The sequence below is a fragment of the Aspergillus nidulans genome, chromosome I (assembly GCF_000011425.1).
Source record: "Aspergillus nidulans FGSC A4 chromosome I".
NCBI lineage: Eukaryota > Fungi > Ascomycota > Eurotiomycetes > Eurotiales > Aspergillaceae > Aspergillus > Aspergillus nidulans.
In genome coordinates this window covers 1,788,183-1,815,005 of record NC_066257.1, presented here as the reverse complement: position 1 = coordinate 1,815,005, position 26,823 = coordinate 1,788,183, and the positions used below count along the sequence as shown (strand labels likewise).

Below are 26,823 nucleotides of genomic sequence, written 5' to 3'. Positions count from 1 at the left end.
AAGCTGATTTAAAGATCTATAAGGATTGGTGCTGGAGTGATGAGGTGGTCGACCGCGGTTTGGGTGTCATAACAACCCCAGAAAAACCCCGGGGTTTCACAAGTGGAAGTCTGAGGAGCAGTCGAGGTTGTCGGAGACGTGGGGTCGCGACAGCCGAACCATCCTGGATCCTTGCAGGTTGTGGTTGTGGTGGGCGCCTCAGTTGTCGTGGTTGCCGTAGTACTCGTCGGATCCTTGCACCCAAACCAACCCGGAGTTTTGCAGGTGGAGCTCGTTGTAGTGGTGGTAGTCGGAGGATCAGTGGTTGTGCTATCATCCAAGCAGCCCCACCACCCAGGGGTTTTACAGGTAGTCGTCCTGGTTGAGGTAGTTATGGTAGAAGTAGTCGTAGTTGAGCTCGTAGTAGTAATCTCAGAGCCGTTACTTCGGAAGAACTTCCACAACTCACAATCGTAACACTCTTCTTCTGGCGCACATTGCGGCAAGTCATCATATACCTCAATAACATCTGAAATGACGGCTTTGATGCGATGTGTACCAATCGCAACGCGCCACCCCTTGTCTGCAACGGTATCGTAAACGCACATTTGGCCGGTATGACATGCAGATTCCATGGCGTATCCACCCCATGTGCAGACAGAACTGACACCATTACATGTTCCCATGTAGACAGGATCTGCGGTATGTCCAAAGTGATATGCTCCTGTGAACTTTCTCGCTTGGGGCAAAGCTGGGTTATATCCAGGCGGGGTTGGTAGTCCGAGCCGAGCGGCGGGAAGTGCTTCCGGCACAGCTTCAAAAGTGACAACCGGCAGCCCGAAAGTCAATCCAAGGAGACTAGCCATGGCACCTCCCAATGAATGGCCCGTCAGCCAGACATTCGCGTTCGGATATAGTTCTGTAACGTTGGAGTACAAGTCGAGTGAGGCACGATAATATCGATTCTCGTCATTCATGGCTTCGATTATGCAGGTCAAATTGGCATTGAAGGCAGATTTCTGGCAATCGCAAACCTCCCGCCACAGATAGGAACCGCCCTGACCACAGCAGCAACTGAAGTAGAGATTGTCATTCACCTTATCGTTGGTAGTCGTCCCAGCCCCATCGAAAAGTGCAGGAGACGTCCCCTTCAGCGAGATGACAATAGTGCTGTTCGTATCATCTGCATAAATATGACCGCGAAGCCCATCGTTCTGCCAGCCAAAACTCGTAGAATAATTCAGTTTACCGTTAATATCCTGCCAGTCCTCGGTACCTGGTACCTCAATGTAATCATTTGCTGTCATTTTTGCAAAAGTAAGGATAGTCTTCTTATCCGTAACATTTGGTCCCGCCAAAGTATCTTTAGTCCATTGTGATGAACTAAGGGTGACTGCTGATCCGGCACTTCTCGCAGCCGCTAAGTGTTCTTCGATTACGGATAAACGTCGATCTGCTAGTCGCTCAATGGTAACCGGCTCGGAGGATGCAACGAAGGGTACGTTGAAAACGGCAGGCTCATTATCTTCTATTCCATCTTCGGAAACCGTTCGTAGTTGTGTGTTTGGTTTGATGTCGAGCCTTCTGTGAAGCTCAGGATACTCGTAGGCTCCTCGCTGAACGATGTGGCGAAGGGTCTAGCGCAAGTAAGCACTCTCGTACGACCGGTGTAACATAGCTGGGCATAGATCTTACAAATTCGTGCGTCCCAGACAATGATTGCGGGTCAGCTGAAGGCACTTGTGGTGGAATAAATGGCGTTGCTTCCTGAGACCTGAAGTATACGGGCTGATAAGCGGAGACACAAGACGGAAGAACAAGAGCAAGAGACATGAGCAGAGTGCTGACGCTCAGGTCCATCAAGTGCCATTTTCTTGTCCGCCTGTGAGGCTGGTCCATGATAGAATATGATGATATTGATGCAGACACTATAAAAGGAGAGGCGGAGTGCATGGCCGATAGGGATGGAGGCTCTCGAGTCGAGGCACTTATCGGTGACGCACTGCGGAGAAGGATAATCACGTGAGACTCAGTCCCGCGTCACGAGCGCCTTGAAGCCTGAAGATGGCTTCGATCAGCTCCGACTCTGGCAACGGTCATGTGGGGACAAGGCTTCGGAATGTCGGAATCTGCTTGATAAAAAATGCTATACTTTTACTTCTGTGTCAAGATCTAAGTTCTATCCACCGCGTCTAGAGCTCTTGCGCGACACGGTAGTCTCCGACCTTCAGCAGAGCTCCAAGACAGTTTGTGAGTGAAGCCGCCAACAGTACACTCTCCACAGCCATGTCTGGCGATACTGGCGCAAAACCTCGTCTCCATTCAACACGCTCGTTTCCTCGAATGGACAATAATTCGGACACGAGAGCTCCCACTATTCGTTCAAGAGCGAAAACCGTACAGTCCGTGGCGATACCAGAGTCGGAAGACTCGCTTCATCTGGATCTTTCGGAGAGCGAACACAACCAAGTTACTGGCCCAGACTTGTTCGAGAAGTCAGCATCATCATATGTGGAAAATGGCGCAGACGGTGAAACTTCAGTTCTCTCGCAGAATGTACCGAATCAGCAAGAGGAGCTCCCGATTGAGCTGATCAGTCTTACTGACCGGTATGGAGTTCGTTGGGTTCTATATCACGGCCGCTGATTTTCGTACAGATTCGTCAGCTCCCTCAGCGCGCGGGTACACTCCTCCCCTCCGACCATAGAAAGAATATCGACGCTCTTCCAAGACTTCTACCTCCGAGCGGAATCCCACATAGCGACTCATATCTCTGCCCTTGCTTCCCGGATAAACCGCGACCCTTCGCCGCACCTACCAGATCGGAAAGATACCAACGCCTCCAGCCGCCAGATGTTGACGGCTTCGGAAGTGACAGAGAAGCGAATAGCTCGAAAGCTTTTAGCGTCTAAGCAGGTCAGTCTTGAAGAGGCCGTAGAACGGAGAGTTTGCGAAAGTATCTATGATAAGATTTGGAGACATAAGAGTACATTGGATGAAGTCAGAGATGAAAAGTTGCGGTCAAAGACGGCAGCCCTGCTTTTGGTCGGAATCAACCTAAATGAGCTTGGTGTCGATATCGACATTACTGCGATCGACGAAAAAAGCCAAAAAGATGCTGATGACTGCTTTTCAACTGCGCGTGATTCTCTCATGAAAATGAACGAGGAAAGGTATCCATTGGGGAAGCTTCGACACCTTGCTGCGTCGCACAAGGCAATTGTTGATGCCCTAACTAAGCTATTACCTTCGTCGTCCTCCGCTGACGAGATTCTACCGGCCCTCATTTATACGTTGGTCACTTGCCCGCCCGAGGGCATCAACGTCATAAGCAACCTTTTGTTCATTCAAAGGTTTAGAACAAGCAGCAAGGTTAACGGCGAAACCGCATACTGTCTTACCAATCTCGAGGCTGCAATCAGCTTTCTTGAGAACGTGGATCTCTCCGAACTTCGCGCAGAGGAGGGACAAGAAGGAGGTGTTAAGGCTCCCAGTAATGAACCTGCATCACTTGCTGAGAGCATTCGTCCTCCACAACCTGCTTCTCAGGAGCCCACATCATCTCTTTCTACGGTAACTGCATCTGCGGAGCCTTCAAAACCTGTTGGAGGCGAACCGTCCGAGACGCTGACGGGGTTGACACCGGCCCAGCAAGGCAGACTGAATACGTTTTTGCAACCTCCTGCAAAGGTGCTCGGGGCTGCTAATGACGCTGTTCGTAGCACTGCCGATCAAGGACTGAAGAACATCAGCGCAACGCTAGACAGCAGCTTTAATTTCTTGTTTGGCCGTTTAAAAGAGCTGCAGTCCAACCAACTGCCAGGCAGAGATGGTATAACGGGCCCTGTACTACCGAAAACACTGGCGGAGGCTAGACGTCTAGTTACAGCGCCTGCATCAGGTGGCAGTGCTCCGGATAAAGAGGACACGCCGAGGGAGACACCTGCCACAGAGCCGTCCCGGCTAAGACGCATCGGGTCCAAGGCGGAAGATACTTTCACTGGGCTAGTTGCTGGACAGCGGACTCCCCGTGACCGGAGTACCGACAGCGTGCGCACACATGGCAGCTCCAGAGCGTCACTAGCGACGAGCACGTCAAAAGATGAAGGCCGAACACCTAGCACAAATTCTGCGTTGGCAACCCCGACGCTGGAGTCCGTCAGAAGCTTTGGAAGCAGCATTAATCCTTTGAATCATATTCCGGGGATGATCAGGGGCTTCAGTCGTGGCACTCCCGAGTCGCCGGCTGTATCTTCTCTTCCAACTCGGACGAAAGCACCGGCGGGCGACGCCAGTATTGATCCGCCAATTCAACGTTTCCTCGATATCCAGACTGCAAATGAGCTTACTATTGGGGATGTAAGCGTCTTGCTCGATGATTACAAACGTATCTCTGCAGCGCTTGTGAAACAAGGCTCGTCACTCAAATAACAATTCCGGCATCCTATTAATAAAGGAGCAATGTTTAATGCGGGTACGGTTTGGCGATATTCCCATGCGCACTGCAAATTGTTAGTAGCTGTTTTATTCCTGAATCACTGCTGGTTTCGGTGATCAAGTTATCTGTTGCTCAAGAGGAGTTATGGTTTGGCATACTTTGGAGTTGAAGCAGTCTAGTCATGTGTAATCTGCTTCTACGATGAGATATCTTAATGCTTTTGAGTAGATACCTAGGTAGCTCAACGATAGATGAATCGCACCTAATAGTCTTTAAGTCGGCCATTTTATCATCACATGAAGGACACTCATACATAGCTCTGTGTATAGGAATTCTGGGATAACAGTAATATGCTAATGTGGCAACTTCTCGATGAATGAAAAGCGATCAGATCACCAGAATCAGCAAGCGGTTGAGGGCATACTGTAGTAGCGTGGTGCATGATCCGCAGAAGCTCGCCAGAGAGAACAGAATGGGTTGTTTGAACAGAAAGTCTTGCTTTAGATGGACTTGAAAGATACCCCCCTACTTTGTAGCAACAAATCACCACACTTTCAACCATGGATGACGAGTCCACGGAAATATTTACTCTCACGGACTCGTTTTCTACAAAGCCCTGAGCTTGTCTCAGGGCGAACGCCCACGAAGAACCTCAGCACCACCCGCCCTCATTTCCTCAAACTTCGCCGAGATCTCCGCCGACTGCTCCTCGACCATGGTATGCCGTCTCTTCACCTCTGCCTCAAAAATTGCAGCCGTCTTCCGCCGTGCATGCCGCAATTCCTTCATCTTTGTCATCAGCTTACTGAACTCCTCAATAAGTAAGTCACCGCAGCCTTCCCAATCGTCCATCGAGAGTTTGCTGAAGTATTCCCCGCGCTCCTGTTCCGTAAGGCGGAGAAGAAATGCTATCTTGTCTTCGTCTTTGCCCATCTCTGGGGGTTGTGTCTGGGTCTCTGCGGCAGGCCGGGATGCTTTGGGGTTGGGCGTGCGGTCAAAAGGTTCGGCTTGAAGTTCGCTGAAGGTTTTAGTGCAGAGAACTTCCGGGGGATAGTCAGGTTCAAGATTGCGTTTCCCAAGAGGGGTCTTGGTGACCATGTTCATGTTTGTGTCGGTGTGTGTATGTGTTGGCGGAGAATCTGCTTCAGCTGGTCCGACCCATCTTATTGAGGCGCGGCGCGAGAAGGGGTCGTTCATGGAGGAGTCGTTTTCAAGGTCGTCGAAGTTGGTCAGTTCGAAGGCGTTGAGGGATCGGGGACTCTCATCTGTCCCTGCGCGGTGATTGTTGGTGTCTGCAAAAAGACTGAGGCCTGTGTCTGCGGCACGGATAGTGTCGTCAGCTGTTCTGCTGCCTTCTTTCTCTGTATTTCTTTCTCTGTCCTTTCGAGAATGTGTCCGAGTGATACCAGGGGTACGCCGCGTAGGGGTTAAGTCTAGCTGGTCCAAAAGGGACGGCTTTGGTGGACTAAACCTGGTCCTGGGAGTTGTGGTCATACTGCGTGTGAGTGTGACTTTCCTGCTATCCGCAGGTAGTGTTCTCGCCGTAGAAGCCACTGGAATAAAGGACTGGGTTTTCGTTGGCTCTTCTTGTCCGATGGTGTCGTTTTGATATGTCGTCCTGCGACTAGCCGTCCAAAAGTTCTGAAGTCTTCTGCTGAGTGGCTCTTCTGTTGCGCGGTACCTAGGTACAAAGCGCTGGTCGTCTGTGTCGTTTGACTTCTCGTCATCGCCAGCTGTAGAAGTAGTTTGGCTTGCTGCTTCTAAATCGTCCAAGTCCAAGCCCGCTGACCTTAGCGCTCTATCACCTAGGCCCTCGTACCACTTAGACTCATTGGCACGGCGACCGGTGCGGAGCTGACGGGTTGGTGACGGTGATGGCTGTGGATGTGGTTGTTGTTCTTGTTGTGGGTGTTGTCGGGGATCCATATGCCGGACCGTCCCAAACATGTTCATATCTGCATTTGCATTTGCATCCAGCCGGGCGGCAGGCGATAATCTGTATGTGACATCATCATTCCCTATCACGCTTGTTGCAGCAATAGTTGACTCATCAATACCCTCCACGTCGGTGTCAAAGGCATCTCTATGAACGGGCTTCTCTATGAATGCCTGGTCACCGAACGGCGTGTCATATCGTTCTATTGGCGCTTGCCGGTTTCCTGGAATAGGCACAGGCGCAACTAAAGTGGTTGAAGGGGCCTCAAGGCCGGCTTGTTCAGCTAGAGCCCGCCTTGTCTGATTTCCTGGCTCAATTGCGCGAGGCTGGTGCTGGCGGTTCTCCTTGGAGTGCACATAGTCCCCTACGCCCATGTTTAGAGTATTTTAGTCTGACTGCGGGGAGAAGAGGCAGATGGCATGCCGATAATGCGTGGTAAAATTCCTATTAGTATAAAAATCATGGATTTGATCAGTTTTAGGATCAATTGGACCTTTGTGGATAATTTGAAGTCGTTCGTTTGGACGGACGGTGTTGGAAAATCATAGGAAGACACAGACGCGTTTGGACATTCAGGCACGCGGGCCGGCCGAGCTTACCTCATGCTCAACACCACTTACTACCACAACGTAGGGCAGCGAACGCCTAGTAGAATTCTTCAGTTTCAGAGGAATATCATATGGCAACAGAGAAAGTATTTACAGGTGGTATACAAGCCTATCATTTTTATAGATATGTGGGGAACTTGCAGCGAAAATAAGAATAAGCTAGATATATCTCGTACACGGTAGATCCCCAGCCGTATCATTCGAGAAAAACGTCGCGGTCGATATGCAGATCGTTCAGCCTAGAAGAGACTCCGCGCTTCCTCTTTTGAGCCTTTTCCATGAACTCCTGGGACCGAGTCAATTCCGCCTGCCTCTTTTCCATGGCTATCCGTCGCTCCCGTCTCGCCTCAACCCCATCGGCCTGCGTTGTGCCCATGAAAACGTCATCGTCGCCATCAGCGACACTCACGTTGTGGTCACTGTCATACTCATCATCGTCACTCTTTGCAGAAGGCAAGCTGGAGACGAGCAGATCAGCAATCCATCGAGAGACCATACCCCGCAGTTCGAGCAATTCGGGACTGTCTGAATATGGCGGCGAGGTAAGAATACCATCCATTCTCGCAGCAATCCTCTCGGCTTCGGCCAGTTCTTTTGCCCTGATACCAGCAGCCAGATTTTGATATCTATTCCACCAGTCATCCTGACCGTCGTTCTCAGATCCGGCCTCTTCGTCGTCCCAGGGCTCTCTCAGTGAGGCTGGGTCCCTTTCCTCAAGGGCCCTTCGTGCACACGTGCTTTCTTCCTGAGTGACGTATATCCATAGTCCAAACATAGCCGGATAGAAGTGTAATGCGCTGATGGCATTAGGCGCAGTCTTCTGGTATGGATGCTGAATAATAAGCGTTTCATAATATTGTTTGGCATCTTCGAACCCTTTCCTGGTAAACAGAGGCCTTGGGACGTCCCCATTTCGGCCGCTGTCGGCCTTTTCACCTTCAGGGAGCTCCTCAGACAATTGGTGGTCTTTCCGTAGTAGAATTTCTGCTCCAATCCCCCATCGATCATCAGTACGGACATCAATGGAGTTGCCACCGAATTGCTCCCGGATAATCAAACCCCATGCCCTCCCTGCGCGGATATAGTCGCCCTCGAGAAGGCATCGATGTAGCACAGACGTGAGCACCGCGAGATGACGGAGCCGAAGGTTTCCCTGGTGAGCTGCAGACTGGGGCACATATATCGGCGGCGAGAGAGCTGAGAGTTCTTTTAGAATTGAACTGCGTTTATTCACCTTACGGCTCCTTTCCGTGGCCGGAGCGTGCGGAAAATACTTAGTATCTGGTAGCTCCTCATTGAATGGAAGGCCTGCGATGCGGTACTGATGCGCTTCCTCAGGTGATAGAAGCACGGATGAGCTAGTGAGCCCGAATTCTGATAGACCATCGGTTGTTTCACCATCCTCGCCACCATTGGGACCAGTATTGTCTTCCTCTGTGTCGTATTCGTTCTTGCGCTTCCTCTCATACCGGGCGGCCCGAAGGCTGGGATTTTGCTGCCATAATGGAAGTGGTAATGAGAAAGAGGTTGCTGAGGGAACAAATGCCATGAGGATTTCTCTGGACAGCAATAAAAAAATAGATTCACTATCCCTCGGGAGCTGAACACTTCCCGAGTGTCACGACTAGAGAATCATTGACAAATATTTTCAGATCATCCGGTTGCTGAATCTACTCTATCCTCCAATATCACTCTGCGCGTTCACGAATATGGAAGAACGAAGCCGCTGGTTAAATTGCACGTGAGGACTTGATGGAAAATTAACTCGAATCCACGGGATAGCCTGATACATTTTCTTGCAAGGCATCAAGACACCAAGGCTACCAAGGCACCAAGGCTACCAAGGCACCAAGGCAAACTAGCATCGAAAGGTCACATGATTACCAGGTACCGCGCCGAAAACAGCTAGCGTCGTATATCCAGGCTGTGGCTACCGAGGACCGATTACAAATAGGGTATTTCAAACGTCCCATCTGTTTGAGACGAGATCAAACCGAATCCGAAACCGCCACGGAATCCGGTGTCTATGATGCTCGACCACTCCTTCTACGAGCTTGGACTTCTCAAGCTATTTATATTCCTCAAGCCAGCAATATAACCAACCATTAGAAAGTGACATCTGAGACTCTTGTAGAAGTGTCCAGTAAGATTTAATTATTACCAGCCCAAGTACTATGTGTAATTAGTCCTTTGTACACAGCTTGTCAGCACCCGGCCGGTAGGAGAAGCGGTTATCGCTCACGCTCACCTGCCTTGGTCAACGTCGTCACATCTTCTGCCATCAGCCTCTCTCCTCACTCCTTCTTCCCCTTCCACCCCTCCTCCACCATTACTCACTAAAATCACCTTCCTTGTCCGCGCCCTGTCCTCTTTCTCGATTCTTCGGTTTCACTATTGTAGTGGTCTTGAACCTTGTTCTTGTAAGCGTCGTCCCCTCGGCGCGTCTGGCCGAATATCTGGCAACTGCTTTGCGGCCATTTCATTCATTCATCCATCACCTCGAGTCGAGTCGAGTTCTCGCGTGCATTATCCCTGCGAACCGTTGTTACTGGGACTCTATCCAGCTCAACCGCACACCGCTGCAGTCTTCCATAGAGCCCGCTTGCACAGACAACTAGGAGACTGACTGTGCGGCCTACCGCCCGACTCCTCAGGCCGCCGGCTGCAACCGACGAACAACGAATAGAACGCTTTCTGCAATATTTCTGAGGCACAAATTAGGTGCTGGCCCCTTGGGATCTCGTCTGGCTTGAACTACCCCAATGGTGAGTGTATGGTTTAAATTTTGGCATTAAAGATGTTAGAGTACTAGTGGCGTCAATTCGGCAGCTTTCCGGCCTTCCGTCATCGGCTCCATAACAGACTTGACTACTCCTGTTTCGATATTGTTCCTGACATTCTCGCTTCTTTCCTTATTACCGACTTGACTGCTATTGAACTTATACTAATTTTGCATCACGTTAGTCATCTTCCTGTGGATGGCAATAGGTGGTTTATAAGCTCCCATTGCCACGTCCCTCCCCTACGCTGATGTTACTATGGGACAGTATTCCTCCACTCAACGAGAACATCGCCACCAATTCCCGACCGAATCCCCTTTACCTCGACAGCGAAGCCACAGCCGTAACAGGGATGAAGACATGAATAACGGTCAGAATCCGGAGCGCGCCGGGGCTTTCAGTCCTCAGGCGGGACAGGAGATAGACAACAACGATGTGCAGATGACTCATTCCACCGAAACGAATTTTCTAGTTGACCCGTTGCAATCGTTAATATCGCACTCCAGCATGTTGGGCAGTGAAGAGCAAATGGGAAATACTCAGGACGAAACCGGGTCACAAGACGACGCCAGCCAGCAGGACTATCAATCTGCGCTCTTCGCTCGTGTGGCTAGGAGACACTCAACGATGTCGAGACTTGGATCTCGGATTCTGCCAAATTCTGTTATTCGAGGACTCTTAAACAGCGAAGAAGAGACTCCTGCGGAGGGTCACGCTCATCGGCATGGAGTTGTTTCAAGGACCATACCCAGATCGGAGGTTAATCAAAGCAGCGCTCGGTTTAGCCCATTCGCTTCTTTGAGCTCAAGAGGTGGGAGTAGAAGACGCTCGCTTCGCGGGCCCTACTTTATTCCACGGAGTGATGCAGCCATAAACAATAACGGCTTTTTGGGAACTCCTTCTGGTCCATCGACCGATGGTTCAGCTGAACCTGGCTGGGGTTGGCGGCGTAGTCTCCGCATACGCCGTGTTGGTCGTGTTGGACACTCTTTACCGACTCCAATTGCCCAAATGTTCGGCCCGCCTTCCTCTGATTCGACTCCCGCGCAGGACACCGAGAATCCTCCTTACAGCTTTCACAACTCCGATCCTTTCAGCTTTATTCCTCACCCGGGGCCCCTTGATACTCAGATGGATTTCGATACACCGCACGAGCTTAATTCTGTGGAGCCCGCACTAGCAGACTCTCAGCCCGCCTCTCCTATGCTTACGTCCCAGAGCCAGTCCAGTACTCGGCATTTCCCAAGTTTACTGCGAGCACGGCCACCAAGGGCTTTGCGTAGGGAAGAACAAACCCCGTTGTCCCGCATTCTTCAACTAGCAGCTACTGCTATTGCTACACAACTCTCGGGTGGAGCCGGTCCAGCTCTACCCAATATTCCATCCTTGGGTAATGACGGTTTTGACGGCTCCCTTGAGAGTTTTATACAAAGTTTACGAAACGCAACGTCCGGACAGCCATCTTCTGGAGATTCAAATAATAACTCTGAAGACGAACGACCACCGGGCCCGGTAAACTTTATGAGAGTCTTTCGGTTCGCTAATTCTGACAATTCTCGATCATCCGACGCACCCAATCGCGCAAGCACAGACCAAAATAATGCCGTGAGCAATGGTGACAACATGGAAACTGATCACCATGCTGAGGGTCAGGAGGGGAGAACCGTTACCCTTGTTGTTATTGGTGTAAGGTCTGTCCCATCTGGAAATGGCCCTGCTGGTGATCAACAGACTGCGGGGCTTCCAGGTCTCGACTTCCTTCGGCTTCCCTTCTTCCCGCCAGGGACTCTTTCACCTCGCCCTGGACCACGACCGGAAACCACTACATCTGATCACTCGGCATCATCTAGTGCACCCCCCGCCAATGTTGATGGCTCAATTCAGCCCGGCTCACCAAACGTCCCGCGAAGGCTGTCCGACGTTGGTAGCCGCGGCACGCTTTCATCGCTACCTTCGGTGGTATCGGAGAGCCCGCCGGGCCCTCACCCACCCCCGTCCACCCCGGCGGAACCAGGACTTTCGGCTGTTTCGTCAGGCGCATCAACCCCCAGCCGAAGGCTATCTACTACATCCGCTGTGTCCCCTAATATTATGCATCAGCTCAACGAGAGCCGTCCTTCGCATCCCACGGTGGATAATCGGGATGAGAGCCTTCCACACAATACGACTCATCAGCGACGCCGAAGTGACTCGGAATTTGCGCGCCATCGTGAGCAGCTAGGCTCTGGGGCGGCCAGGCGTAATGGGGTTGTAGAACCTGATAATCATAACGCAGCACCAGGAAGAAGCTGGCTGATTTACGTTGTCGGAACTAACCTTTCCGAGAATCACCCTGCATTTGCCGCGCCAAGTTTATTCACTGATGTAAGTACTCCAAAGTCTGAAGACGGGCCACAATCGCTAACCCTGCGTTTAGAACCCAACATACGAGGATATGGTATTACTGTCATCACTTCTTGGTCCTGTGAAGCCACCAGTCGCTACCCAGGAAGACCTGATTTCTGCGGGAGGCCTGTACCGTGTGGTAAAGTGCGGTGACTCTATGTCTGCAGCCGCTGTTGATGGCACTCGTACTATCCAAATTTCCGAAGGCGAGCGCTGTTTGATCTGCCTCAGCGAGTACGAAGTGGCTGAGGAGCTTCGACAGTTGACAAAATGCGAGCATCTTTATCACCGTGACTGTATTGACCAGGTACGTCAAATTGCACGTTGATCTTACCTTGTAAGCATAGAGCTAACTAATTAAGTGGTTAACTACGGGCCGCAATTCTTGTCCGCTGTGTCGGGGCCAGGGTGTCGCCGACAAATCCGGCGCTGAACCGCCACGACCATCAGATGCGCCACGCGCAGCAGCCGCTTAATATTTTGTATCACGGCTGTTATTATTTATACGATTCCCAACTCTCTATTACTGTTAGAAGTATTTAGCATGGCGCTTTCCCCAGCAGCTTCACCATCTCTTCGCATCTTTCGCTCTTCGCTTCAGATATCCATTGCTGCATCGCGACATTTTGGTTTTGGTTGTGGGGTCAGTATGCAGTTCAAGTCAGATCATTGTTTCATGGCCGGGTTTCAAGTCATGGTGGTATCACTTGATGTGCATGAACATGATTGGACTCAGCGAGATTTTCGCATGGGATATACACTAACTTTCTGTATACTGTCATGAGGTTCGGAGAATGTGTTTTTCGCATGAGCTGTATTATTCCCCTAGTAGCATAGAGCGCTCTGTTCATGTCAATAGGCAGCCGGAAGATCATGAAATTCATTACTTATAGAATTAAGGTTGACTATCTGCCTACATCACATACTACCTTCATTGTATGTATCAGATACTTTATTATACCCCTCCAAAAAAGATGCCCGAAAGTAACTAGGCACTGACTGATTACTCAGCTTGCCTGCCCCGCGTTCAAAGTGATCGGAGCTTGATCGCGATCACATCGCCCCTCGACCATACTGAAATTTCAGGAACAAGCACTTTTCGACCGTTCCACCATCACTCGAATATCAGAGGGCAATTGTTGGGATCAGAGGCAACCTTGCTCAGTAACTTGAAGAGTCCCTGATAAGCCTATCTATCCCGCTCAGAAATTCGCAATTAAATACAAACCGACTACGAAAGTTAGACTGAAAGTTCCAAGCAGGAAACAAAAGAACAACAAATGGATTCAATTCGCCTAACAGTCCTCATCTCCGGCTCTGGAACAAATCTTCAAGCTGTGATCGATGACACCACCCTTCCCGCAAAAATCGTCCGGGTAATCTCCAACCGCAAAGACGCTTTTGGCCTGGAACGTGCCCGACGTGCCAACATCCCCACACAGTATCACAACCTCGTGAAGTACAAGAAGCAACATCCCGCGACACCGGAGGGTGTGCAGCGCGCAAGAGAGGAGTACGATGCAGAGCTTGCACGACTGGTCTTAGAGGATAAGCCGGACTTGGTCGCCTGTTTGGGGTTCATGCATGTGCTTTCGGAGGGTTTCTTGGGGCCTCTTGAGGCCAAGGGTGTTAGAATTGTGAACTTGCATCCGGCGTTGCCGGGGGAGTTCAATGGAGCGGTAAGTTGTTACCTTGTGAGCCATACTGAGCTCTGTTCGGCCTTTGGTGCTGACTGGTTTTCCTACAGAATGCCATCGAAAGAGCTCATCAGGCATGGCTCGACGGTAAGATTGAGAGGACGGGAGTCATGATCCATAATGTCATCTCGGAAGTGGATATGGGAAAACCGATTCTTGTCAAAGAGATCCCATTTGTGAAGGGAGCTGATGAGGATCTGCACGCATTCGAGCAGAAGGTGCACGAGATTGAGTGGAAGGTTGTCATTGAGGGGTTACAGAAGACCATCGAGGAAATTCGGACGACGAAGTCATAGGCTATGGGTTGAGGGTTGGGATGTTTTTGGCTGAAAAAAAAAAGATTTGGGTGACGAGCATTATGATACCATTTTGTAGTATAGCTTGCTAGGGTACGTTTTATAGAGGAGTATAACATGCTGATATTAAAGCACGGCACAGATGGTCAATCTTAGTCAAAGGTATGCTTGCGGCTACCCACGGTGCATAATGAACAAGTCCACTACGCAGCTGACTGGTGCTGTGCAACAAGAAGTGCCGCAAGCCCATCCACCAGTTCAACTCCCCAAGTCAATGATCATATCGAGGCGGACTCGAACTTCCTCCGCCTCCCAGGCTCTCACAGTATTAATCTTGAGCTGAGGGGTTTTCATCCTGATTGACGGTCTGGACTAACTCTCCCATTGTCAGCCAGTCAAGCAACTGTTCGCCTGCTGCAACTGCAAAGCAACGCCACCCTTCTCTATGTCAGCTTGACACAGGCAGCTTGAGATATTTTCAAAGTGAGGTGAGAGCCTGGCCAAAGTACCAAGAACGGAGTTGATATGCTGTCACCGACTAATGCAAGCACGAACCTTAGATCCTCTTGGAGCTACCTACCGATCTCCGACGCCGTCCAGACAGCGACGTTGCTGTGATTGTGTGGCCTACTGAAATGACAGATACGATAATCCCAGCCGGTAATCGGCTTCCTGCCATGTGCCCCTCCAAGTCAGTAGGCGGAATGCGTCTTGAATATCCACCAGGATACAGATCCTGCGGTCGTGTTATGGATCCCCAGGATGATGCCGCCGATTATGAGTATTTGACGCTTGAGTCACTACGGTTCTAATGGACAGGTGATAATTCGGATTCGAATTCCTTTTATCAATCACATTCTGGATTTGACAGCGAGCCGTTCAGCCCCTGAATGGGAAAAGACGGAGACCTCTCGTTTCATGAACCGCCCTTGAGAAGCTTAAGAAGCCACGATCCGAGGCCCAAGCTCGAAATCAGCAAGCCCATTAAACGGCGCTAAACTAGGCCTCGGCGTTAAGAGTTGAAAACCGCGTGGAACACCAGTACAGAGTATAGCCAACCATCATATTCAATCATTGACAAGAATTGGTTCCTCTGGGAGCGGGCAGGGATTTCCAAACTAGACAGGTAGTTCTTCTTCTGTCTCACTGTGCGCAGCAATGTCTGTCCTACTGCCCAAGTCGTCATGAAGCATTAGCGCTGGGCGCATCCAACTTGACGGCAGCGCTGCATGAGTGCACTCAGTGACCCAATAATATGCGCCCCCTGCGTTCCTTTGGTATTACCAGGTATTCCTTTTAATTCACCATGCCATTGGACACTGACATGCTTAGACAAGGCCAGTCATCTTAGACTGGAAGACCTGTCACGGTCTCCCAGGAGTTGCATTCTGATCATGAACGTGAATCCTAATTTCCCATCCAAAAGACACCCCTCCACTTTCGTTGAGTGACAATTGAGGAGAGTCCAGGAATCCACAAATATAGCGCGAACAGAGAACGGACCAAGGTAATAGTTTCCACCTGCTATGCGCCTTGGTCTGTGCTGCTCGCGGCTTGTTTGCTTGAAGGGAAGATTATCTATTTTTTTTTTTCCTGAGTTCCTGGAGATCCAGTTGTCAATACAGAGGAGTAGGCCAACTAACCAAGGTATCGGCGTTGCTATGGTATATACGAACTGTCTGACGGAAAATTATTCCTGAGAGCTGCAGATCCCTTCATCGATCCAGACGGTGCGCAGGTGTCAAATTTCGCGCGCCATCTGCCAACTGCTTACGAACTTCCACTACATACTGAAGTCCTTTTCGTGATGGGTTTCTTATCCGTAAATCTCGGTGGTAAGGGTACAGCTGCAGAGCACTCATCATTGGAATCAGACCTAGAGGCTCAGGTCCTTTCCGGATCCACTGGCTGCACAAATTCTCGGCAACGTGAACCATATCGACTGACCGGCAACAACAGAAGTGGGAGCCCGGAGAGCTCCGCACCAGACTCTTACGATAGTTTTCGTGTTAGCAAGCCAACCCATGCTCTCCGGCTTATCCAACATCTGGTGATTTGCACAAGGATTATGAATTGCGAGTCGCTGTGTCAGGACTCCAGCAGGTCGACTGGCGTGCAGGAGCTTCCAGTTTTAGGTTGACATACAAATGATACAATCCTCCTTTACTCCGGGGAACGGAGCACCCTCGAGTCCTACTCATGGTCCCAACTCCTTTCGGAGTCCCTTGGCTAGTTTTGCCTAATCAGATATAACAGCTGATAATCCCCACTTTGCAGCGTTGCATTGATTGCGGTGCGGCGTCAAGTTGTCGAAAACTCCTTTTCTGAAAGTCCAACTTCCAAGCAATAGACCAAGACCGCCCCTTCTGGTTAAGCCAACACAGTGGCTCATGGTCCGTTCACCGACCTATATGATGCTCTAATATTACAATGTGTTCAAGAATAAGGGCGGAGATGAACAGGGAGCCCGGCCGCTTGGCTTCCCTCCGTTTCATCAAACACCAAACCTCCGCTGCTGATTCATGAAGAGGATCCGAGGAAATGTGTGCGAGTCCACTCTGCCAGCATAAAAGAATACGGCCGAGGAGGGTAAGCACCAACAGTTTGACCAGTTCCACCCAGAAGGGCTACCAAGTGAACGGGCCTTAACTCCTTGGGGACTAGCTGCCCCTCCATGGCAGCATATCTCGGCCCTGTCGGCGTTTTCTATCAGGCACCACCCCCGGACTGAGCGACACAAGACATCCGGGCTACAGTTATGCTTGCCTCTGCCTTTGAACTTCCTTAGGGGGGTGATTTGTCTCCTGCACTGACCCAGATGACCGAGCACGCTATGCATACTCAGTTACTTAGTTTGAAAGAGAGTTCCACCCATACCCCAGGAATCATGGCGAAGGTACGACTTGAATATGCAGTTTGAACTTCAGGGTGTAGAGAAGGTCACGGTCTACAATGACACGGATCCATAATAAAGTTGATCGAAGACCATCCTCCCCCCCTCCAAAAAAAATAAAGCAAAAAAAAGTCCTAAAATTCAAGGGCCATCCATGTCATAATTCTGATCGTATAAGCAATAATAGCCGGGGCCTGCTAAAGGCACAATGGCGACCTCGATGAGAATCTTGCCCCTTCCGGAGATCTGCTGCCCCCAACTCCCAAATAATCTAATCTGACCCTTCAACTTCCACTTCATCTTCCTATTCCTTACAACGCAACTTTCATAATACCCCTGCAACCTCATTCTCTTTTCAAATCCAACTTCGACCTTCGTTTCTCCTGCCGGCCCGTTCTGTCGGTCGCTCTACTCCAGTTTCGCACCTGCGCATTTCGCTTTCTGCGTCCCGCCACCGCATTCCCTCTACCGCAATCAAGGATGCAGCATACTTACTTTCGTCCCCTCTCGCCTTAGATTTCGTTTCTTGAATTCTGTTCTTCAACTTATGCCGGCTTTCCCCTCATCCGTTCGATCTGCCCCGTGGATGCAGTCCAACTTTGCTCTGTCGCTATGGCACATTCCTTCAACTTGCCTCAAACCTCCATGACAGGTTACATCCAAGAGCCGCCGCCGCCACTCTCTGCATACTCAATCCTGGGTCAGAACCAGTATCCGGAGAGCGTTGCGCTCTGGCACAGTCCGTCTGCACAGCAGCCGCAGCAATCCCAGTCACAGTCGCAGATACCCGCGGTCCCATTAACGCCGGCCACTTCCAGAACACCATCTCTACTCCAACCGCTGCCAGATCAGAAAAAGCACAAACGCACTAGGAGCGGGTGCTTCACATGTCGGTCCCGTCGGATCAAGTGCGACGAAACTCGTCCGGTCTGTGAACGATGTCGAAAGGGTAACCGGGAATGCGTCTATCCTAGTTCAACAACAGGTCCAGCGTCAAAGCCCGCGCCTCGTTCTGTGGCCAAGGCTAAAGCTTCTCGGCCGCAATCCCGCGGAAGTGATTCATCGGGTCCTGTCAGTGTCGATGCGGAGGAAGCTCGCAACTTCGATCTAACGCCAATTGCGGATGAGGAAGACGAAGGAAGCCCCGGCTCAAGTACCCAGCAATCACCAAAGACTACCGAGACCACCGCTCCAGTTGCATCGAAGCCCCCGCTGGCTAAAAAGAAGAGTGCCCAGTCGTTATCCCGACGTAAGGTGGTGAAGCAACAGACCGTCACGGCCACAGAGTCCTTGCCCGGTCGGAGGGAGGACAGCAGCTCACCTTCCACTGAGGCATCGTCCAGGTTCGGATCGTTGAGCACACGTTCGGACAGTATTGGAATTCACTTTGTTGATAATGCTGGAGACCCGAGCACGGGCCACTTACCTGAGGATCTTCGGTTCTATATCTCATATCACCGAGATTCCATAAACTACCGACACTACTTCATGCATCCCCGCAGCACTAAATTCGTAAACCAAACTATCATCGAATATGCTTTGCAGTATGAACCTCTGCTTTACGCCGTCGTTGGGTTCTCTGCCTATCATCACTGTGTGCAAACCGGTGGCGGGAAATTATACTCTTTTCTCAAATACTACAACAGGGCTTTGACACTTTTGCGGAGATCTTTAGGCTCTGGTGAGCCATATACTGAAGCGACACTGGCCACAGTGCTCGTGCTCACTACTTTCGAGGTATAGTGCATTGTCGTTGATGCATATCCTAGCTTACTCCCTTGTGTATTTGTTTTCTAATGTATGCTAACCTTACAACATCCATTCAGGAATTTATTGGTGATTGGGTCAATCTGGTTGATCATCATCAGGCCGCCCATGTCCTGATTCGCGAACTCTTGTCGCCTGAGTCAGCTTGTTCAGATGATGTTCATAGACATATCTTCGAGTGGTATGCACGGTTCGATATAGTCGCCGGTATTGTCTCCGGGAATGAAATGGTTCTAGGGCGAGATTGGTACATCGCGCGAGAAGAGTACGACACAAAGGAAGCAGCGAGGAACCCGGACGACATCGAAAAGCAAATGATTCTGCTATCTTCAATTAGTCGTCGCTTTGGTCTAGAGCTGGCGTCGTTATACGCTAAGTTGTCCCGCGGAATGATCGAATTCAGTGATTTTTTGACTGAGAATGACAAACTCGGTCAAAGTCTTGAGCAAATCAAGGACATTTTAAGCCGATTTGCTACACAATATGTCGTCGAAACCTTCCCGGATCAGAAACCCTTGACAAAAGATGACCTTGTTAATCCCTACGAACCTGGGCGTTTACACTACGGCCCACTGTGGGAGGCCAACTTTTACTGGATTGACTATTACTCAATGAAAGCCATGTTCAAGTTCCAGTTCCTCATGGCCACGCAACAGGGATCGATGAATGAATTGCTGGCTTTGTCATACGAACAGGTCCGTTTGATTGAGACGATTGAACGCTGGCCTGACAAGGAAAAGGGCTATATGTTCGCATTCAAGAACAGCGCCACAATGGCAAGCATGTTTCTCCCGCGAGATGATCGGCATCTCAACTGGAGCAGAGGCATCTTTGCTCTCATGGAGCGAAATGGGTGAGTTAGGGTATTACTAAAAGTACTTGCCTCAGAACTGCAAGCTAACGGGTGGGCTTTAGCTACGTGATTGCCCCTAAATACCGAGCTGTTCTTGCCGCCCTCTGGCAGCTACCGGAAATTCATCATTGGTGGCTTCCGGACGGCAGAGATTATCCGTCAATCATCCGTGAGGTGCGCGAAATGACCGAGGAGCGAACAACTAACCCTCGAGATAACTTCCGGGAGAGCGTGCGCGATATGAAAGCCGTATTTGGGAAACTCAACCTTGATGAAACTGAGAGCGAAGCTAGCCCGGCTTCTGTAAGCACGGATGTCCCGCAGTCAACGGGTTCAAATCAGTAGCCTGGCATGATCGCATCCGGTGCAACAGTCGTCTCCTAATGAGACGGACTGCCTGTGCCACGGGCCTTCTGGCCTCTTCGGCCTCTCGTGGCTATAATAATGTCCAATTCTCCTGAGGGAGATTATCAAGACGTTAAAAACTACCTGAATCGCATGCTGGACTTTTCCTACGTTCATACTTCCTCTGATTTAACGCATTATACCCACAACGTTGTTACTATTATACACATAATCTTGCAGTACTAGACGGACGCCTCTGGTGTCATTGGATATCATATTCTGTGCAGTATTGCCTCTCAATTCTATAGAACAGACCTTTCGGGCTCGTCTCACTCAGACCCTCGATAGGGAACTTCCCTCGCCAAAACAACCGTCTCCAAACCCCCGGCTAACTCTCCCATTTCCCCACCATCATCCTGATCAATTTCCCCCCAAGGCAACGCTTCAACATCAACCTCCCATCCCAGCAAACATCTCAATACTACACCCGCCCCAGCCTTACTCATAACCGAGTTCATCTCCTTACATCGCTCATCGCACACACACTCCAGGCAGCCCTTCGGTGTAACGCAGGCACAAGCCTCTATCCGCGCGACAGCACGCTTCAGGAGCGAGTCAATGAACTCGAATGCCTTTCGTGCAATGCCGGAACCGCATGAGCCTCCCTTCGCATCGTAAAATGTCAATCGTGCGGGTCGTTGGCGGTGTGGGGGCTTCAGCACGGGGATATTGTCTTGGTCACCAACGCCACCACCCCTCCTCACAACTTTCTGCAAATCCTTGCCCAATTCCTTCTTCGCAACCTTACACTCCGTCCTAACATCACCCGGACTCGAGATGACAAAACTCGGCAGGAGAGATAAGATTGCATGTTCAGCTGCATGAATCGCAGCAGCAATATTCAGGCGTCTGGATTCGAGTATATCAAGCGCAACCTTGGGAACATCGAGCCACATCCCTTTCGTCATGATTGTGATGGGCGGGTTGTCAACGGCAACAGCGTCAAGGACGCGCCCGCGTTTGTCGATCTTGAAGAAGCCGTAGACGATGGCGTGGATGCGAATGGGGCCGAAGAAAGCGCGAATCGCCCTTTCTTTTTCTCGTTCCAGTGAGCGGGTGCTTGAGGAGTCTGTTATTTTTGTGGCTTTGGTTGGGGAGGATGAGGTAATGAGACGCATGTGCTCTGTCTCAACAGGGTCGATGTCTGTGAAGTCGCGCTGCATAGTATTCCAATCGACCGTGACGCAGACAACACGAGCAAAGAAGCGGTCAGGGTTTAGTTCTTTGACGAGATATGTTTGGCCTTGGTGAAGGAAGATGCCACCTTCGTAAAGGGTGAAGAAAGCGCGGGAGGCTTCAACCTCTTCGAGAACCACATTCCGAGCGTTCGTTGTGTCAATGACGGCAAAGTGCTGGTCTTCTGTGTCGCGAATGGGGACGCAACGTGACGGCTGGGGTCTGAACCTCTCATGACAATGGTAAAACCCCATTGCATCACGGACAAGGCGGGTGGATGCGAATTCAGATAGCTGGGGACCAAAGTAGATCTGATCATCGTCGGGCTTGATGGGGAGTTCAAAGGCAGCGCATTGAACATGGCCTTCTAAGACAAGTTCGTTGGTGAGATCAACCTGCAGTTCGCAGTTCGGTTTGGAGAAGAGCTCTTCAGGATTTCGCATGTAGAATTGGTCTGTGGGATAGCGCTCGCCAATAAGAATGGAAAGGCTGTCCTTGTTTCTGCGTCCAGCGCGGCCGCTCTGCTGGCGCAAATTTGAAATCGAGTACGGAAAGCCAAGTGTAATGACCGCATCCAGGGAGCCGATGTCAACGCCTAGTTCGAGGGCATTGGTTGCCACGATGCCGAGTAACTGACCCTGGAACATCTCCGCTTCAATTCTTCTCCTGTCCTGGGGGCTGTAGCCGCCGCGGTAGCCCATTATCATATTCCCGACCTCTGGCCGCTCGAGACGATTGCATTCGCTCCGGACCGCCTGGAGTAGAACTTCGCATAGCTTGCGGATACGGCAGAAGGCAATCACTCGCGCGCCACGGAGAATAAGTTGACAGAAGAGCCGTGCGGCTTCGGCAACGCTATCGCCACGTCCAGATGTGGGATCACCAGGGTCTTTGAACGGCGTGTTCCAGCAAAGAAACTCCTTCCGGCCGCAGGGAGAACCGTCAAAATCAATCAGTTGCACATCGTCGACGCCGAAGATTGCCCGCATATGTTCTTCTGGGTTAGCAACCGTTGCTGAGCAGGATATAAATCGGACATGCCGGTTTCCGACAGCAGCACATATCCGGCGCAGGCGACGCATGATGAGCGCAACATGAGATCCGAATAGTCCGTTGTAGACGTGAAGTTCGTCGACGACCACAAATTTGAGATTCTGGAGGAAAGTCCGCCACGAGCTCTCCTGCGGAAGGATTGTAATGTGCAGCATATCCGGGTTCGTGAAGATGATGCGCGCTTCATCACGAATAAGATTACGATTCGCCATGGGCGTGTCGCCATCGAATGTTTCCACCATCGTTCCCTGTAAACTGTTCAGATACTGCAGCAGCTCCTGCATACTGCGTTTCTGGTCCTGCGCAAGGGCCTTCGTAGGAAATATGTACATGCCCCTGCTGTCCGAGTCCTGCTCGAGTTCGTGCAGCATTGGAACCTGGTAAATCAGCGACTTTCCGGAGCTGGTCGATGTTGAGACAATGACATTTTTCCCGTCGTGGAGATGATTTATTGCCTCCGCTTGATGCGAATAGAACCGCGTTATGCCCTTCGTGTTGTATAGAGCATTGACAAGATCCTGCGAGAGCGCAAATCTTAAATCCCCATAAATAGCCGGCTGGGCATCGAATGCCCTATGTCCATCAGGTACAATCTGCCCTGTATACCAGTCCAGACAGCGTATCTCTTCAATAATCTCCGCCATCGTCTTGCGGTCCTTAGGGATTGGCCCTCTAACTTTCGACGACAGACCATCTGCAAGCCCTTCCTTAGACCCAATGTCAGGAAGAACAGGGATAAATCCATCCTTCTCTCTTTCCAGCCGCTCGACAGCGTCAACCCCTTCATCCTCGCACCTGACAAGAAACGCATCAACTGCGTCTGCGAACTTTCCATTCCGCTTCTCAATCAGACCCAGCATCTGCTTCTGGCTGTAAACCGGCATCCTCAGATCCTCGTCTTTGTCTCTGGTCCCTGAAGTAAGACTTTTCTTCTCCTTCTTCAAGTCTCCATCCAGAAACTCGAATAACAACGCGTACATGACGCCGTCTAATTTCGCATCCGCCTCACCATTCATTTCATCTCCATTTCCATTATCGATGGCCCCGCCCCACCCCTTGACCTCTCTCTCTCCAGCACTCAAAACATCCAGCCTCGCCTCATTCACATACTCGAATCTCACAGCCCGCGGTATAAGGACACGTACTCGCGCAATATCCTCGATTGTAAGTTCTGTCCCTGTCTGCGCTTGTACAGCCTTCTTGATATTGTCGAATGTCGTCGCGAAGTGTTTCCGCGTGCAGCAGAAGGTGTAGATTAGATTCAAGGCCCGGTGGGTCCGAGATAAGTGTTTGAAATGATCTGGCCATGGAGGGGATGGCTTCCGCGGTTGTTGCTGCCTTTCAGAGCTCGCCGCCGATTTGCGCCTCTTGCCGGGCTGCTTTGTCGCGCTCATTGAACCCGCGATCTTGCTTTGTGCAGATTCTTCTTCCACGGGGGCTACATTGTCATCAATATTCTCTTGAGAATTCAGAGTTTCAGAGACCGTCTCGTCAAGTTTACGTTTCTGTCTCGCAGCATTTGTATCCTCTGCGCTTTGTTGCACTTGCAGCGCGCATCCCGACACGCCAGTGGTCAGATTATGTTGGCTGCTGGTTCGCTCAGCATGGTTTCTATTCTCAGCGGGTCCAGCGCCAGTGAATGATGCCGTCTTTTTTGTCTTCTGTCGGGCCATTTGGGCGCCCCATTGTGGTTGATGAACCGAACGTCCGTAGACGAAAGAATGCTGAAAATGTCATCTCGAGTCATACTGAGGCAAACGCGCAGTCACGTGCTCAGTATGTCAATCTATATTGCGAATTACGGATAGCGTGGACAGGTACGACAAAGGTCAAGAGTGATCATATAACGTACTTGGTATATGCAAATACTAACTAACAATAGATTATGAAGAAGTAGTACCCAGGTTTCCAACTACTTCGTGGCTTAACTTACTTCCCAATCCCATTCCGAATGCAAAATAGCCGCCTGCAGACCTTATGCTATCACTCTTCGTAGAAGATACACATACAGGAACTGTTGGTTGCTCACGGGCACTCTGCTAAGGTACAAATGAGTCTCCAAGTTACTGATGGCTTAACAAGTCCTGGAGCGTATGGTACAGCTCCTTAGCCTGGTCTTCACTCCCCGTCTGCTCAATAACAGTTAGCCTCTTTCCAATCTCTATCAAACGCGAGACATATTATGTTGGATATGTGACTCACCCTTAGCAAGAGCGGAACAGAACGGTTGTCCTCCAAGCTCGCCAAGTGAATCTGTTTTGTGGATTTCGGCTCATTGCCCGCGGCATCGCCAACCTTCATCCCCTTGAACAAGGGCGTATTAAGCATGACGCGCCCAACTCCGTCAGCGCGCATGATCATACGCGCCCCCTTTTTGTCTTCAACGTCGTCGGTGACCTTGACGTTGACCTTGAAAGTACCGAGACCTCGCTCACGCCATTCCTTGTTCGAAAAGTGGAAGAGTTTGGCTTTGCAGGTGAAGTATGTCTTCTCTTGCTCTTCACCGGTTTCAACTATTGCCAATCAGCAAGGGCCGCAAAATAGGCATTCGTCAGGTAACTTACTCTGCCGCTCGTAGAATCTTTCGTCGGTCTTATCCTGCTCGAACTCTGCAGGCCCAGTCTCCCCCTCATCGTCCTTATCATCCCCCTCATCCGAGTCAGCTTCAGCACCAAAAGGCTTCGCGCTGGAAGTACCCAGAAGAGCCGAGCCACCAGGAGCAGCAAAACTGGTCAGACCACCCCCTGTACTCGCAGCTGCAGCCCCGAAGCCGCCGCTGAACCCCGAGAACCCTCCTCCCAACCCTGCAAAGCCAGACGATTTGGCTGCCGAGGCAAATCCGGTGGCAGCGGGCTTGTCTGAACCCGCGGGAACGGACTCGGTTGATGATTTGAAAACCGATGGCGTTGACGCACCGAGAGAGCCGAAGGGTGATTGCTCTGAGCCAGCAAACGCAGCTAAACTTGAGGAGGCAAATGCGGCTGGAGATGTAGCGGGCTTCGCGTCTTCAGCTTGTTTGGAAGATGAAGCGGCAATTGACCCAAATGGCGATACGGACGATGTGTTTGCGAACGGGCTAGGAAGAGGAGCCTATTAAGAATATCAAGAAGTCAGTTCAGTTTCAAAATAACCGCATGAAGTCTTCGTCGAGTGTTACATACCGGTTCCCTCTCCCCGAGTACATCCCTGTGCCTCTTCTTCTCAGGTTCCCCTTCAGCTGTAGCTGTAGCCGCAGTCTTCTCAGCAGATTCACGATTCTCCGAAGAGTCCTTAACTTCCGCCTTAGCCGCCTTATCCTCAACCTTCGCTTCATCCTTATCCAATTGATCCCTACTCCTCTTCTTCTTCAATCCGCTTGCTGAGCCTTGGGCCTGTGCCTGTGGCTGCTCCGGCTGCTCCTCCTGCGCATCAAGTTTAAGCGTCACAGCTGTTGTTTCTTTCGCTGGCGCTGCGTCTGCCATTTCCTCCGTATTCGAGTCCCGCGACCGCTTCCGCCTATGACCAGAATCGTCCTCGGGATTCTCCTCGTCGCTATTATATGACCGCTTCCTGCCCCGGCTGCTCGCCCTGCTAGAATCATCGCGCTGGTTTGGGGCCGAAGTAATGGTAGTCTTCTTTAACTTGTTTCGTACAGGACGCTCACCACCATCGTTATCGGACGTTTGGGAATCGTCTGCAGGTGCTACAAATCCCACACCAGGTTATTCTGTCTTATCCAAACAATCCAAAATTGGAAATCAAATGAGGCTTACTCTGATTCGTGACACCATTCTCGACATCTAACACTTCTTTCCGCATCTCTGGCGCCATATCGAAGAGCTCCCCACAAGACCTGAGCTTCCTAACTTAATGTGGCAAGAAGAGAGAAGGAGCACATGCAGGGGTGTTGAGCCGGTAGTGCTCGGTACCAGCGACGAGGCTAAACGGAACCTGCAATGCCTATGATTAACGCACCATTCAATATCGGAGTTCGATCAAACGAGTTGTTCAACATAAGAAAAGGCTTCAAGAAAAGCCAACTACCGCCGTCTGAATCCAGCGCAGGCCTCCCATCTCATTCAGAAGGTATCATCGCACGTGTGTAAGGTCCAGTCGGACGCAACAAAGTGCTTACCTTAACAATCCCGTTTTTTGAACAAATACCTCGCCGTTTTTTATTCGCTAAACAAAATAACGGCAGCGTTCAAAAGAAAAGGGGAAACGGGTAAAAAAAATCCCTTATTTAGGTTCGGGCGATGCTTTAGTCGAGTTGAACGTGGGGGAATGAAGGCCCGTCGGAATCCCGGTCTCAGCGGCAATGAGGCAACAAGGCTCAATCAATGACGAATTCGAAGCTGAATGGAACCTTGTCGCATAGGAAAATATGAATTTCGTGGTTAGAGGTATATCACTCGGCACAGTGCCTGTAGAATGTGCCAGAGGAGGGGAAGAAGCGGGATGAATCAAAGATCTCGATTTGCAACGGTTGCTGTGCTGTGCTGTGTTGTCGCTGGCTGAATTCAGTCGTCACCTGGTCACCGCTCACTCCGGCCCCGCAGAATAAACGTCCTGAGTTTC

General features: G+C 50.7%; 10 protein-coding genes across 10 annotated transcripts, besides 1 other annotated feature; 6 read left to right on the top strand and 4 right to left on the bottom strand.

Annotated features, from left to right (window-relative positions):
* Positions 1 to 26,823: part of a sequence feature (contig 1.101 1..209568(-1)) that runs on past both edges of the window.
* Positions 9 to 1,878, bottom strand: atg15 (triglyceride lipase ATG15; the record flags this gene model as incomplete). Its single annotated transcript, XM_658431.2, has 2 exons — positions 9 to 1,616; positions 1,675 to 1,878. The coding sequence occupies 2 exons, from the start codon at positions 1,876 to 1,878 to the stop codon at positions 9 to 11; spliced, it is 1,812 nt and encodes a 603-aa protein (XP_663523.2).
* On the top strand, positions 2,266 to 4,690 carry ANIA_05920 (uncharacterized protein; the record flags this gene model as incomplete). The annotated part of the gene is made up of 2 exons (XM_658432.2): positions 2,266 to 2,588; positions 2,637 to 4,690. 2 exons carry the CDS (start codon positions 2,266 to 2,268, stop codon positions 4,408 to 4,410), a joined length of 2,097 nt encoding a protein of 698 aa, XP_663524.1. The 3' UTR covers positions 4,411 to 4,690.
* ANIA_05921 (uncharacterized protein) lies at positions 5,045 to 8,510 on the bottom strand (the record flags this gene model as incomplete). The annotated part of the gene is made up of 4 exons (XM_658433.1): positions 5,045 to 6,717; positions 6,974 to 6,998; positions 7,173 to 8,158; positions 8,201 to 8,510. 4 exons carry the CDS (start codon positions 8,508 to 8,510, stop codon positions 5,045 to 5,047), a joined length of 2,994 nt encoding a protein of 997 aa, XP_663525.1.
* ANIA_10760 (uncharacterized protein) lies at positions 10,000 to 13,040 on the top strand (the record flags this gene model as incomplete). Its single annotated transcript, XM_050612489.1, has 3 exons — positions 10,000 to 12,105; positions 12,158 to 12,433; positions 12,489 to 13,040. 3 exons carry the CDS (start codon positions 10,000 to 10,002, stop codon positions 12,600 to 12,602), a joined length of 2,496 nt encoding a protein of 831 aa, XP_050467053.1. The 3' UTR covers positions 12,603 to 13,040.
* Positions 13,263 to 14,119, top strand: ANIA_10753 (phosphoribosylglycinamide formyltransferase; the record flags this gene model as incomplete). Its single annotated transcript, XM_050612487.1, has 2 exons — positions 13,263 to 13,805; positions 13,874 to 14,119. The coding sequence occupies exons 1-2, from the start codon at positions 13,407 to 13,409 to the stop codon at positions 14,117 to 14,119; spliced, it is 645 nt and encodes a 214-aa protein (XP_050467052.1). The 5' UTR covers positions 13,263 to 13,406.
* On the top strand, positions 14,310 to 14,931 carry ANIA_05923 (uncharacterized protein; the record flags this gene model as incomplete). The annotated part of the gene is made up of 2 exons (XM_658435.1): positions 14,310 to 14,444; positions 14,680 to 14,931. 2 exons carry the CDS (start codon positions 14,310 to 14,312, stop codon positions 14,929 to 14,931), a joined length of 387 nt encoding a protein of 128 aa, XP_663527.1.
* On the top strand, positions 16,661 to 17,088 carry ANIA_11494 (uncharacterized protein; the record flags this gene model as incomplete). Its single annotated transcript, XM_050612481.1, has 2 exons — positions 16,661 to 16,708; positions 17,035 to 17,088. 2 exons carry the CDS (start codon positions 16,661 to 16,663, stop codon positions 17,086 to 17,088), a joined length of 102 nt encoding a protein of 33 aa, XP_050467051.1.
* Positions 17,625 to 19,977, top strand: ANIA_05924 (uncharacterized protein; the record flags this gene model as incomplete). Its single annotated transcript, XM_658436.1, has 3 exons — positions 17,625 to 18,749; positions 18,839 to 19,632; positions 19,695 to 19,977. 3 exons carry the CDS (start codon positions 17,625 to 17,627, stop codon positions 19,975 to 19,977), a joined length of 2,202 nt encoding a protein of 733 aa, XP_663528.1.
* On the bottom strand, positions 20,307 to 23,963 carry ANIA_10757 (ATP-dependent 3'-5' DNA helicase; the record flags this gene model as incomplete). Its single annotated transcript, XM_050612472.1, has 1 exon — positions 20,307 to 23,963. Exon 1 carries the CDS (start codon positions 23,937 to 23,939, stop codon positions 20,307 to 20,309), a length of 3,633 nt encoding a protein of 1,210 aa, XP_050467050.1. The 5' UTR covers positions 23,940 to 23,963.
* ANIA_10754 (ATP-dependent 3'-5' DNA helicase) lies at positions 24,126 to 26,691 on the bottom strand. The gene is made up of 6 exons (XM_050612470.1): positions 26,381 to 26,691; positions 26,019 to 26,196; positions 25,428 to 25,948; positions 24,831 to 25,356; positions 24,469 to 24,779; positions 24,126 to 24,395 (listed from the first exon to the last, which is right to left on the bottom strand). Exons 2-6 carry the CDS (start codon positions 26,074 to 26,076, stop codon positions 24,330 to 24,332), a joined length of 1,482 nt encoding a protein of 493 aa, XP_050467049.1. The 5' UTR covers positions 26,077 to 26,196; positions 26,381 to 26,691; the 3' UTR covers positions 24,126 to 24,329.

Excerpts from the sequence above, each read along its gene's own strand:
- ANIA_10754 (XM_050612470.1), bottom strand. The coding sequence starts at position 26,076 with ATGGCGCCAGAGATGCGGAAAGAAGTGTTAGATGTCGAGAATGGTGTC. Across the intron at positions 25,357-25,427 it reads TACTCGGGGAGAGGGAACCG|GCTCCTCTTCCTAGCCCGTT; the intron begins GTATGTAACACT and ends TATTCTTAATAG. Across the intron at positions 24,396-24,468 it reads CTGTTCCGCTCTTGCTAAGG|ACGGGGAGTGAAGACCAGGC; the intron begins GTGAGTCACATA and ends GTTATTGAGCAG.